The 14,290-nt window shown below is 41.4% G+C and overlaps 1 protein-coding gene across 4 annotated transcripts in view; it reads left to right on the top strand.

Annotated features, from left to right (window-relative positions):
- The window catches only part of RCAN2 (regulator of calcineurin 2), a 263,810-nt gene that overhangs the window by 154,446 nt on the left and 95,074 nt on the right, over nt 1–14,290 (top strand). The window contains exon 1 of one of the 4 annotated variants that reach the window (XM_058662296.1): nt 6,779–6,981. The exons of the other annotated variants lie outside the window; for them this stretch is intronic. Within the exon in view, the coding sequence (XP_058518279.1) occupies nt 6,895–6,981 (87 nt within the window). The 5' untranslated portion in view covers nt 6,779–6,894. Of the gene's footprint in view, nt 1–6,778; nt 6,982–14,290 lie in introns of those variants that run through there. 4 annotated transcript variants of the gene reach the window in all.

The following is a 14,290-nucleotide window of genomic DNA, read 5'->3' on the forward strand; positions in this document are numbered from 1 at the left end:
CCTTTTTAGTGTCCCTGCTATTTCTCCTGTACGTCTCCTACCCCTGCCTCACCAACTGCACTGCCCAGAATTTTAAGGTACCTTCATTTGTCTCCTCCTCCCATCTCAGACTCACTCTCCCATTTAGAGGCCAATTTTACAGACCCAATTTCTTGTCCATGTCTCTGGAAGCATATGTTCTCAGCTGGCTTTCAGAGCAAAAAATAAATCTAAATATTGATTTCCCCATTCATTGTGCTCCCGTTGTGTGGCAGGCTGTGTGGGAGGCACTTGAGGCTGGAGCAGTGAACAGCTCAGAGGAGCCCTGCCTTCATGGAGCTTACATTTCAGTGGGAGAGATGAATGGGAACTGTGCAAATCAATATAGAAGTATCTTCCAAAAGTTCACAGAAAATGTGTATGATAGGGAAACTGCATGGGTTTCAAAATTGTGTGCACCAAAATAAATGCATGTTGTACTATGGTTTTCCCACAAACATTTTGAAGTCCTGTTAACTAAGAATAGTTTGTGATAAATGCTCGGAACAGAGATAAAGCTGGACAAAGAGATAGTTTTAAGGAATGCTGTTCAGCTTGCATGGGCAAGATGTCTCTGAAAAGGGGGCATTGGAGCAGAGATTCAAACGCTGTGGGAAAGCAAACCCAGCTAAGATGGGCAAAGTGCAACACCAAGAGGAGCCCTGGGGGAAGAATGTACTTTAAAGGAGTTGACCAGCTGTAATCGAAGACATGCAAGCGTTTCTTCACTGCATGACCAAATGCTCCCTGTTTCTCATAAGGTCAATGCAAACCAAAAAACAAGCCTCATGGAGTGTGTGTTGAATTTGTTGGAGAAAACATGGGAGCCATGGCTTCCTTAGTAGAGAGCCTGTTAGGTAGGTGGGTTGGGCAGTGTGAAAGGATTCACAGGTACAGTGTCCCATAAGTGCGCATATAGGAAGAGCTATGACATTCAAAGTTTTACTGAGAAAGTCACATTTTATTCGCCAGATGGGCAGACATCTGATAAAATATTCTGGTGGAGAAGCAAAAAGGTACAGTCTCCATTGAGGAGAACTAAGCTAGAAATAGCCAAGTTGCACATGCATCTGTCTTTTAATCCAGAAGTTCTATTTCCAACATCTGTCTCAAAACTACACAGTGACGGAAATATGAAGACTTGAGCCAAGTATATCCGTGACTGCGTGGCTTATATATCTGAGAGGCACAAAAGCAGAGGGAGTAAGAGTGAATGAGAAACAGAGACAGAAATAGAGCTCTCTGCCATCCATTGATTCGTGCCCTACCCAATTCTACCCCACTCCCTGCCCCTGCACCCAGCCCGCACTTCCTGCCCAATGTCTGCAATGACCAGGACCAAAACTGGGAGCTAGGAACTTAATCCAGGTTTCCTATGTAGGTGACAGAAACACAATTGCTGGAGCCCTCAAAATTGCCTGCCAGGGGCCCAGTGGCGTGGCCTAGCAGCTAAAGTCCTCACCTTGAACGCCCCGGGATCCCATATGGGCGCCAGTTCTAATCCCGGCTGCTCCACTTACCATTCAGCTCCCTGCTTGTGGCCTGGGAAAGCAGTCGAGGACGGCCCAGAGCTTTGGGACCCTGCACCCACGTGGGAGACCCGGAAGAGGTTCCTGGTTCCCGGCTTTGGATCAACACAGCACCGGCCATTGCAGCCACTTGGGGAGTGAATCAGTGGACGGAGGATCTTCCTCTCTGTCTCTCCTCTCTGTATATCTGACTTTGTAATAAAAATAAATAAATCTTTAAAAAAAATTGCCTGCCAGAGTTTGCATTAATAAGAGATGGGCATCCAATCTAAGCACTCCATTATAAAGGATGGAATCCTTGAGTGACGTCCTAACCCCTTGGGTTTCCTGCCTCCATTGCTGCACAAATTGGAAACAACCCAGATTTCCACCAATAAAGGATTGAATTGTACAATTTTCCATAAATCAACCTAGTAGAATACTATGCAACCAAAAAAAAGAAGCAGAGCTATTTCTACATGTTACTATGGATTGATATCCAGCATTTTAGTGATAAAAGCAAAGCAAATAAAATTTGCAAAGTATGCTATTGTGTAAGAAAGAGGAAGGCTACATATATAGCTTTTACTATTTTTTTTTAAATGGGAGACGCTATTAGTGATAAAGATGAAAGGTAGAAAATGTGGTAGAAACAGTAATTGAAACTAAATTTGTACTTTTGATTTTTTTTTAAAGATTTACTTATTTTTATTGCAAAGTCAGATAAATATAGAGAGGAGGAGAGACAGAAAGATCTTCCGTCCAATGATTAACTCCCTAAGTGATTGCAACGGCCAGACCTGAGCCGATCTGAAGCCAGGAACCAGGAGCTCTTCCTGATCTTCCACTCAGGTGCAGAGTCCCAAGGCTTAGGGCCGTCCTCGACTGCTTTCCCAGGCCACAAGCAGGGAGCTGGATGAGAAGCGGGGCCTCTGGGATTAGAACTGGTGCCCATATGGGATCCCAGCGAGTTCAAGGCAAGGACTTTAGTCGCTAGGCCACTGCGCCAGGCCCTATACTTTTGATTTTGTAACACAAAATATTTAGCATGGTTATAGTATAAAATCAAACAGAAAAATAATCCTTAGTAATCCAAAGAAAAATGAAACAAATGAACCTAATACAGTTGAAGGAACAGTTGAACTAATTCAAAGGACTGGAAAGCGTAACATGTGGTACACTGTTTATGGACTAGGCCCTATGGACAGGAAAGGACTCAAAAAAATTAAAGTTGTCCTGATAACATTAATATTGTGATCTTGAGGCTGTTAGACATGTAATATGGGATAAGGCAAATGCTGTTTGTGAGAACCAAGGTACTTACTGTAGAAGAACAAGAGTAACAGATACGAGATGGATGGTTTCAGCAAAAACTGTTGGCCTGAGTCTAAATAAGATTTACCAGTCTGAACTCAGGATGTATGCTATCCTCAAAATATGTTTACATCTTCTAGCCCTTTCTACTGAAAAGGCTTATAAACAATATTCAATCCAGTGCAAAGAGCACCTCCAAGTATAGAGATTTTGATCTTGGAATATATTGAAATGCTTACCAAATGGAACTGGAGCTCCTTGGAGAAATGCCTAACTTCTTATCTGGGGCAGGAAATGAACAAGACAGGCCTGGAACATCTTGTCACACCAGACGACATAGTCGCTCTCAAAGACGACTGTAATCTGTCAAAAGGACTCAGGAGCCAACCCGATCAGACTCCCGCTAGCCACAGATGGGCAATTTGAGCATCAACAAGACAAAACTATAATGGAATGAAACCCATCAAATATATTTAGTCTTTGGGTTTATAAGGATGCTTTACAATAATCCCAGTGATTTCCTTTGGAACATAAAAGCAAAGGAAGTTACTAAAAATATTTAAAAATTGAGCCAAAGAAAAGAATCAGAAAATCAAGTATTTTTATTTCTTGTCTTAAAAGTTGTATGATAAATCATCCCTGTTCGTGGAAGTAGTCCATGAACTAATGAAGAAGCATTGCTTTTGTAACTCCTAATGGATAACTCTGAGCATTAAACATGAAAAGCAGCTATGAACACAAGAGAGAATCTCAGCTTTAGGTTCCCACTGATAAAGTCCTCAACCCCATCTAATAAAGGGTCCTGCCATACCTGAACCCCCATAAGCTTGTGGATCTAACAAGATCGCTAGGTAACAAACTAGTCAAATGACACCATGTGGAGTTGATAAAGAAAATTCAGACTATAGGAATTTTTAAAATAATAATGTTTTATCAGTGGCAACAACAAACTGCAAAGAGGAAAGAAAAAGATGGAGTGGAGCCAGCATGGTGGCCTAAGCTAAGCCTCAGACTATGATGCCAGACTGGGTGCTGGACCTAGTCCTAGCTGCTCCACTTCTGGTCCAGCTCCCTGCTTATGGTCTAAGACCACAGTGGAGGATCGCTCCAGTCTTTGGGCCCTTGTGCCCACGTTGGAGATCTGAAAGAAGTACCTGGCTCCTGAATTCAGATCAGCACAGCTCAGATATGGCCATTTGGAAAGTGATTCAGCAGATGGAAGCCCTTTCACTCTCCTCTCCTCTCTGTAACTGCCTTTCAAATAAGAAAACAATAAAATAGATTTCAAACAGAAGGAATGGAAGATGCAAAGGTCCTGTGGTGGAAAAACTCAGCTTTTGGGGGGGAAATGCTAAAACTGACCATGGGATTGGACATGAAGAGATAAGAGGAGCATTTATGTGTTGAGGTGGAAAGAGTATTCAGGGCTAGGGACTGTAGGGCTGATAACCATTGGCTAGAGTGACTACATATCCAAGTTGCCTCCAAGGCTGCCAGGCCTCCCACCAGCCATAAAAATGCACTTCTTGCTGTGGAGAAACAGGTCATGAGGGCCTCCTGTTTATAGGAAATGACCATATTATATTATATAGAATTGAATCATGGTGTGTGGCCACTTAGTTGAACCCAAGAATTATATTTCAGTCATTAGAAATTTTCCTTGCTCCACATACAATTTGCCTTGATGTTTGTATTTCATCATGAAAGAACTCTTTACTCCAAACTCTGTCCCCTGCTAAAATACAGATTCCTCTGGGATGGCTAATGCTGAGTTGTCGGTTATTTAATGCTAAGGTAAAGCAGCAAAGAGCAGTACTTCTGGGAAGACATTTCAAAACTTGGGAAATGTAGTTAGTGTGTTCTTGTGTAGCAGAAAGGAACTTCCAGATGGGAATCACTGCAGAAATGGGAAACTGAGTATGCATCAGAACAAACTATCTCACAGTTGGTGTGTAGAACTCTCTTTACTGGCCATACTGATTTTGTCTTGCCAAGGCTTATCCCTGGGGCTCTATTTTTGTTGAATTAGCACAGGTGTATTCTTCCTGGCTCCTTCTAAAACACAAAGTGTGAAAGAATTTGGAGCGTGTTAGGTAAACAGAGAAGTGATTAGAACACGTTGCTCTTCCTGTTGCTGTTGCTCCGTGATTGACTCTGCGTGAATCTGGCAGATGTCACAGCTGTGGATGGACTGTCACTGAGATGGCGAGGCGTTTTCCTGACAGTGAAGTAGTGATGTGCTCAGTAGCTCTGTCAACAGATGCAGGCATTCCTTCCTCGCCTGGTTTCCCATGACTTCATGTGGGTTGCTTGAAGTCAGCCATAATAAGAATGTTTACATCATAGAAATCGGCCAATCCTACACTTTGAATGTATTCTTTCCAGAGAGTTGACTGTGCAACATTTACCTGCTTATCATTGGTATGAAACCTTAAAAAATGAATTTTAAGATATGCCATAGCACATGAAAACAAAATACTCATTTTCTTGTTTCACGTTTTTAAACAGATGCCAGCAGTATTGCAAATTATATTCATTTTTGCATATACTTTACACCTTAGCTACCATTACGTGTTCATATGTGGAGTCTTCAAAAAGTTCATAGGTGATGCATGTCATAAAAAAGCTATATGAAGATTTCAAAAGTTGATGAGGACTGATGAGGCTCAGTGTGGAGCAACGAAGACGCACCACAGCACTTACACCCTGAGTCTTCTACCCCTTTCTAATCTGCATGTAAAATTGGGATACTTTGTCCAAGCATGTGTTAAGAAAGAATTGGTCTGTTACAACTCAAGATGCTTTGATGGTCCTTGATGATGCCATTACACTGTTTCTGCGGCTGGAACCTGCTGTGGTGTTCATGAGCTTTTGAGGACCTGAATACTTAATGAAAACGCAAAAATAATCAGATCTTTTGCTCACTCATGCCATGAAAGAAGACATTTCTGTTTTGTTGATTTATTCATTGAATGTGTATCACCTTCTTGTGCCAGACACTCTGTTAAAGGTTCCAGATGCAAAGGTGAATTAACCCTGACTCTGCCCTTCAGAGGTTTGCTCTCTGGAAAAGAGACTGAGAAAGCAGAGGACGTGCTCACAGTCTCAGGCAAAGTAGAGCCCGGAGGCTCTGACAGTGACCCACATGAATGTGCCCATTCAGCCCCGCCATCTGTCCCTGCATGAGACATCCGCTATAACCCCTTTCAGTAGACAGCTTTGGATTGAATGACCTTGGAGACAGTTTGAAATCCTGAGCTTGGAAGGGTGCTTTTAGAGTTACTGGTCTGCACTTATGTGCTTCAAATAGCATTTCCACAAACCTCTAATTATCTCCTCTTACCAGGCTGCCTAAATGACTGACAACCAAATCTTTAGTCACTCCAAGAATGAATTTCTGTTCAACCCATGCCCAGGATGCATTTAGGATGCCCAGAACATGTGTGGCTGCTCCGAGTGGCATAGAGCAATTAACAGAAGGCAGGCAATTTGCAAAATGCCTCAAATTCCAGCTCATGTCAGAGGCACAAAATTTTCAGAGCTTAACCTCAGGAGGCTTCTCTGTAGAATTACACCCCCCTCTACCCAGAGCAGGAGCAGAACCTCTGGTGTCAGATTGTCCCTTATATATATGTATATGGGATTTTTTGCAAACATAAGCACCAGGCTGAAACAACAGCTATGACTCAGTTCTTAGCTAATGCTGCCTGAATTGATTTAGTCTGAGTTCAGATTTAGCACATAATCATGTTCAATTTGCTCCACTGCACTGCCTAGAGATAAAAGGCTTGAGAAAAAAAAATAGCTTCAGCTTGTGTCAGTCTTTGTGGTGATGTCATTGCCATGAGAGAGCCGGGCCGTTCGTTACTCTGCTGTGCTGCTTCAGACGCGGACTGCGTGCAGTGGGAGCCGGTTCCAGGTGCCCGAGCCCCCAGCCAGTCCCTAGGGCAAAGCAGCAGCCGGCCTGTCCACAGCAGTATCTGTCTGGAGGCTCTTTTCTTCACTCCCAATTCTGAGGTTGCCTAACTCCTTTATTGCAAATTCACGAAGGGGAATGCCAGCCCCTAGCATGGACTGTGATGTTTCCACTCTGGTTGCCTGTGCGGTGGATGTCGAGGTCTTTACCAATCAGGAGGTCAAGGTATGCACCTGCAATCTTATTTTTCATTGTTGCTGCTACTAATGCTGGTTGTCAGAGCCTTTAATGTAAGGAAATAAGACTTCGGTTAATAGTTTTACATTTGCAATCTGTGCTTTAGAAAAAAATGTGTGCAGCAAGTACCTGGTTACATTCATTAGGAGAAGTTAGGAAAAGAACCAGCATATGGGGATAAGGGATGTCATTGTCCTTTTTTTTTCCTTGTTGTCTTTTCTGTTAGGTGACTCCCCATTCTCTCTTTATCAGTAGACATGTTTCCATATTCTTCTATCTTTATCAATGAGGAGAATTTGCAAGTCTGGAATATCAAGAGGGTTTCGGAAACAATAATTAAACAAGGAAAGTGCGCATAATAAAAACCGCATCCAGGGCACTGTGATGGTGGGACAATGACCCCTTCATGGTCCATCATTTATATATCTGGTGATGTGGTTTCAAATTGAACAAAAGCTGCCCTACAGATGGCAGTTTCAATTTTCAGTTCCCTGGAAACTGAAGTAGGAGAGCAGCTGCTGAAATTTTCTTTGTCAGGAAGAAGAAGCAAATCATTTTCCTTGAAAAGAAAGTTCAGGCATGGATGTATTTTGCATCTTAAGATTTAGCGTCATGTATGCCAGTACCCTGGATCTGCAGCGGTTGTTTAATTGTCAAGGGTGATTGTCCTCTCATAATACTCATATTTGTTTTCCCCTCATTTGAGTTTATATGCTGAAGCCTTCATACTTATAAAATTGGAATTTAGATATCCTTTTTCACGTTTAATAGAACTCTCATAAACCTTCTTATTTAAACATTCTCTCTCTCTCTCTCTCTCTCACACACACACACACACACACACACAAAGCACAGTTCATTGTTTATGGCAGGATGGAAGAAATGGGGAATTACATTGCATAATTATTTACCATTTGTATCTTAGTTCTTATTTAAAGGAAGATCTTGAGATATACTGTTGGGTGTACAGGTGACACCTGGTGCCTCCCAGGTGGGGATTTGCATGTTACTGGCAGAACACATAGCTTTTTCATTTCAGGTTTTAATTTTGAATAATCTTTCAACAGAGCCAATGATTCTTGCATAGTTTAAGCATGTGGCCCTGTATTTAATTCTAATGCTGATGCTGTGAAAGTGTCTAACATCTGCACACTAAGGTTCAGAAAATAAGCATCAAAGGGGTTAGCGCTACTTGTGGTTACATCCAGAATAGAAACGTGTTCAGAGACTCTCAGTCCTCAGTCACACCATAAGCCTTCCAGAAGAGTCACTGGAGGGCACCAGTTTAAACTCACAGGGCAGGATGGGGACCTGGACAGAAACACTTTGCAGCAACCACTGGAGAAGACTTTCATGCATGGATAATAAAGTGTCACAGCTCCACTCTGTCTTCAGCTGGCCTCTGTTGTTTGCATACTTGCCTGAACCTATCATAAAATATTCTAAACTCTCTTAGTTCACAAACTCACAGTGAGGGAATCTTCATTAGAGACCTATGGTGTAGCAAACATGTGCTTCTACAGGAATGAGTTTGAAGTATATCTATATGAGATCCAAGTATATATATTTTTAAAAACCCTGTGGAAAACAGAGTTAAAAGCTGTTGACTTTGGTGCATGAAAATTTTTGCAATCCTACATATGAGGGATTGTACAAAGTTCATGTTTCATGGAAAAAATGAGACAAAAATAAGCATGTCTTTGAATTCCATATCCATGAACTTTTTGAAGTTCCCCTACATTTTTCTCTGAAAGACATAAAAGTAGCCACTTGTCTATATTTCTTAGACAATATTTTCTGGAATTCAGTGGCTACAAAATTCTTCTAGCTGGTTGTGTTTGAGTGGTTGGGATGGTTTCTTGGGAAGAAACGGCACTTGAACTGAAAAAATATGTAAATTTTATCTAGAAAGAGGGAAAGCATATCATTGCAGTCAAGTGAGTCAAGCAATTTGACTGCAGTAGGTTCTCTGGGAGGACTGAGAGACAACGGGAAAAGAGGAAGATCAGAGCCAGATCATAAGCATCTGACGCTCTTCTTCAGAAATGTGTCAGGTTTTCCTGGGAAGAGTCCACCAGAAAAAAATGTGCTACAAATTTTTCCTGCTAATAGCTCTGAATCATGATAGGTTTGTGTCTTTTGCACCTGATGTCCAATAATTTTGGCTCCTTAGTGTTTCCATCTGGGATGTGAAGATAATAAAAATGTCTACCTTCCCGACTTAGTAGGAAGATTAAAGAAACTGTATGTGTCAAAGCCTGAGTCACAGTGAATGCTCAATGTTGTATGTCACCATCAGCAATATTGTTATCTCTTTAGACATTCTCTGAAGGTGGTAGGTTACTTTTGCCAATTTACTGAACTGTCTTTCCTCTAACTGAGCTTACAAAGACAGTCCAAGACACAAAAAATATTTTCTCCAACCCACCCCATAGCACCCCTACACATACACCCACTCATTAGCAACCTAGAAAACATGGTCCTTCATTTCAGACCTTTAGTCATAATGTGAAACAATGGCGTTATTATCAAGTCTATATTTTTTAAAAAAGAAGAAGTAAACAAATTGAGCCAAAGAATTTTGCTGAACAAGCCTATGTGCTCCTTGCTCAAAACTGGCTATTACATATGCTCATAAGAAGAATTTCAAAGGTAAAATTTTGGGTACACAAAAAATTCCCTCCCTCCTCCACATACCTCCTTCATTAATTGCAACTAATGGATAGGCAGTGGAATGTTGTTCATAACCTTCAATATTTACTGTCAAAGAGAAGCACATGATAAGGGTCCCCCTTACATGCTTGCATCCCAGCTGATCTCAGGCCTGTTCTTTCTACATGAGCCCCTGCTCCATGGGAAAGCAGCCACTCCAAGGAGGTGCAGCCAGCAGGTAGTTTTCACCAACACAGTAGTTTATTTGAAGGGGATGGAGAGATGAGGACATAAAATGCCACCTCTTCCATGGCAGAACTCAGCTGATCACACTGAAGCCACTTCAGAGTCATTTCCTAGAACAGTAGTGTTAAAGAGAGAAGAAATTAGGCAAATGGAATTCCGCCGTATCTATCTTCCTCTGGAAATTCACTGCTTGGTATTGTTGACTTAGCTGCCTGTTTTGTAGTATTAGGGTGCTCAAAAAGATGTAAAAATCTGAACCCCTCAAAAGAGATAGTAATATGGAGAAATGTAGGATTTTGTGTATATGTATATCTATATAAGATATATAACTCTCATATTTCTAAAATAGTCATCTTCCCACTCTACAGGAGCCAGAGCCGGGGGGGTGGGGGAAGCAAGGGAAACAAGAATGGGTAATGAAATTTGCATTTCCCTTGATTCCAGCAGTTCTTAACCATGATGCCACATTGGTAGCCCCTGAAGAGATTTTAGAAATGTAGAGGATGCCCAGGCCTCAAGCCTGGAACTTCTAACACAGAAAGTCTGTGCACAAATGATCACAGGAAACAGTGTCCTGTCTCTTGAGGCACAGGTAGGATTAGTTGAGGACAGCATCAAACTGCAGAGTAGCCTCTGCACTGTATCTCTCACAGTCAGATTTGCTGTGTGCAGCTTTTGAAGCAGCATTTCTGGGCTATTAGAAATGTTGACACTGACCCAAGACTTTTCCTCCAGTTCTTCACACCTACAGTGGTTCCTCCCTTTCAATCCTGCAGTACATAAACACACTTTTTGTTTTCGGCAGCTGTGGGGAACCTTCTCAGCTGCAGTGGCTACCTGGAGCCCAGGATTCCAAGGGAACATCCAAACCTGGAGCTCCCCCTTCTCTTCAGTGCTGGCTTCCAGCAGAAGGGGTGGGTACTGTCAGTGATGGGGGTTCCTGAATCGTGGTCCAGGTATCCAGCCTTATCTGGATATGTGACAAGTCTTGGGTGAAGCACTAAGTCTTCCAAGGCCTTTGGGGTGTGGGAAATGTGCATTCATTCAAAAGCATGTGTGGGGCACTTATTGTCTCCCAGGCTGTGCTCTAGGAACTAGGAAACTGGCAAGATTGGTATCTCTCTACTCCTGGAGCATGCATTCTAACACAGGAGGCAAAGAATGAACCAGTGAACAAATCAGCATGTACTGAATCTCAGAGTGGTGAGGGCTGTGGGGAAAAATGAAGTAGTGAGGAGTAGAACATCCATAGGGGAGGAGTAGCTACTTCTGAGCAAATGGGTAATGGAAGTATTTGTAAGTAGGTGATTGTCATTGTTTCACAATGACATTGTCGACATTGTTCTGCAGGAAGTGAGTGTGATAACCTATGTATAGACTGGGAGGAGGGCCATTCCATGTGGAGGCAATGAAAAGTGGGAAGAGAGGCTCAGGCCCAGCAACCCATTTTCACCTGTTTCCAACATTCAGTCTTTTCTCTGGGGACCTACTGTGACTGTCACTGTCTTGTGTTGTAATTTGTTTTCAGGACATTGTACTCAACCTATTTACCTCATGTTACACTTTAAGTCTGTTGGATGTCTTTGGGGAGGGAGAAAACCAAACAGAAGCTGTGTGCAGCATAATTCTTCATAGATTAGAAACTTAGGTTTACTGTGGTTCAGGTCTTTTCTCTGTTTTCCTTGATTAACTTTTTTATGGGTGGGTAACAGCTATACATATTTATTTATAGCATAAGAAGTGATGCTTTAATATATTTGTATACATTGCATAGTGATCAAATAAGGGTAATTAGCATAAGAGTTTATAATCATTTCCTTGTGAAGAGAACATCCGGAACCAGTCTTCTAGTATATACTGAAAGATACAATGTAATATTTGTTAATTATAGTCGCCCTCTTAGGCTGTAGGACACCAGGCCTGTACTTCCTGTCAGACTCTAGCTTGAAGCTATTCACCAGCCTCTTCATCCCCATTCTCCTTGCCCTCTCTCTGCCATGCTACTCTCAGCCTCTAAGAACTTTTAAAATTCTACATATGAAAGAGATCATACAATATCTGCCTTTCTCTTTTTGCTTTTTTTTTTCACATAACTCGATGTCCTCTATTCTCATCTATGTTGCTGGAAACAATGAGATTTTAAGGTCATTCTTCTGCTTTTGAGAATTGTTAAATGTCCTTCGAATCCACATGATCTTAGACAAATCTTTTCATCCTTTCGTACACATGATGCTCATACTGAGAATAATATGATATTGAGTATTTTATTTTCCTTTTTACACAATAGTATATGTGACTGATTCACCATGTAAATTATGTTCAAAACCAGCACATAGCACAGTGTTGCTTAGTACAGTCTTTGTCCGTTGAATCATAGGGAATTTCTTTTTTTTTTTTTTAAAGATTTATTCATTTTATTACAGCCAGATATACAGAGAGGAGGAGAGACAGAGAGGAAGATCTTTCGTCCGATCATTCACTCCCCAAGTGAGCTGCAACAGGCCAATGCGCGCCGATCCGATGCCGGGAACCTGGAACCTCTTCCGGGTCTCCCATGTGGGTGCAGGGTCCCAATGCATTGGGCCATCCTCAACTGCTTTCCCAGGCCACAAGCAGGGAGCTGGATGGGAAGTGGAGCTGCTGGGATTAGAACCGACGCCCATATGGGATCCCGGGGCTTTCAAGGCGAGGACTTTAGCTGCTAGGCCATGCCGCCAGGCCCAATCATAGGGAATTTCAAAGTGTTAGTTTCAGTTACTTACCGAACAAGCTGAGAGTGATAGGAAGAGGAGGTGACATCATTCAGTGAGATCAACTTTCTGCCCAATTCTGGAAAAGATAAATGGGTATGGCTGTTGGGTATTGGAAATTGTTTTGGAAAATAAAAAAAACTGGGAATCTGTCAGAGTTGGTTAAATTTCCTGCTCATTTCTTCAGTGTTTAGTTTTTTTATTTTTTAATATGTGCTAAATGACCATCTAGCAACAGCAGAATCTCCCAAAAATGTGGGATTCAATCAGGAGCTTAGAAGAGTTTGGGCTGTGTGTGATCTAATTTTCAGAAATTGAAACCTCAGATATTTGTTATAACTTTCAGAAACCAGAAAAGTTAACCACAATTCTCATCTTCTATTTGACCACTATATTGATTTATGGCATTTTAAAACACAACTCCAGGACATCGTTAGTTCTCCAAGTCAGTATGTATGAGGTACAGCGAGGGGTGGTGGCGGCATCAGCTTCTTCCTCGAGCCTATTTCTCCTCTGACAATAACATGGACTAGAATTGAGGCTGCTTTGAAAATGAATTAATGTAAAATGGAGCTTGCAATTAACTTTAAGAATATATATACCAAGTGAACATTCTTAAATGTGCAGCACTAAGCATTTTCTTGTCTGTGAAGAAAATAACAAACTTATTTCATGGAATGTGGAGAAATGATTTTATGCAAGTGACAGATGCTCCTGGAGAAGATAATCAGGCAGATTTCTGAGCCACCTGTCACATTAGGTAAAGACAAGGTGGATGGTATTTGACTAATGACTTTGAGCAGTAAGTCCGCTAAAAAAAAAAAATGGCTAATCTGTTTAAAGAGTCTTTTAACTATAGAAAAGTAACTAAGATATTGATGGTGGCCACCCAACTATTAAAAAAAACAAAGCTCTGTCATTAAAAATGTTCTCCTAAAGAGAGATTTTTATGTAAAACTCAGAGTTCCATTTGCAGCTTTAGTGATTCTGTTTGAGTATAGCTATCCATAACACACAACAGCCTTTTTAGTTCTTTCTGATGAAACTTAGAATTGACACATTAGAAAATGACACTAGAAACATTTGCTCTCACTTGATGTACTTCATTTGTAAGTTTAGCGAGCATTCTAACTTGGAAGTGACTAGTTCAGCTTTCCAGTGGGGTTGCAAACTTTCCAGCCCATATCTGGCCTATAATTTCCCTATAAAAAGAGGTAGTATACCTTTCCAGCACTAATTCTAAACCGATTCCTAAATTCTACTTTTAAAACACATTGAAGGTGGAGTTTCAAGTGGACATTTCAAACAGAGACAAACTCTGCTCTATTTAGAATGGACAGTTTACTTTTTTTTAAAGTATTTGAGAATAGACTACCAAATTAGACCTTCTGGACAAAAATACTACATATCTGTGCCATCATATTCTCCTTTTGGGCAAGTGTATCTTGGAAAAACATAGTCATGCATTACTTAACAAAGGAGATATGCTCTGAGGAGTGCACCGCCAGGTGATTTCATCATTGTGCAAACACCATGGAATGTACTTCCACAAGCTAAAATGGCTAGGACATCACTAAGTGAGATGCTCTTTAAGGGACCCCCATGGCATATGCAGTCTGTCAGTGACCAAAACATCATTAGTACATGAC

The sequence above is a fragment of the Ochotona princeps genome, chromosome 1 (assembly GCF_030435755.1).
Source record: "Ochotona princeps isolate mOchPri1 chromosome 1, mOchPri1.hap1, whole genome shotgun sequence".
Taxonomy (NCBI): Eukaryota; Metazoa; Chordata; class Mammalia; order Lagomorpha; family Ochotonidae; genus Ochotona; species Ochotona princeps.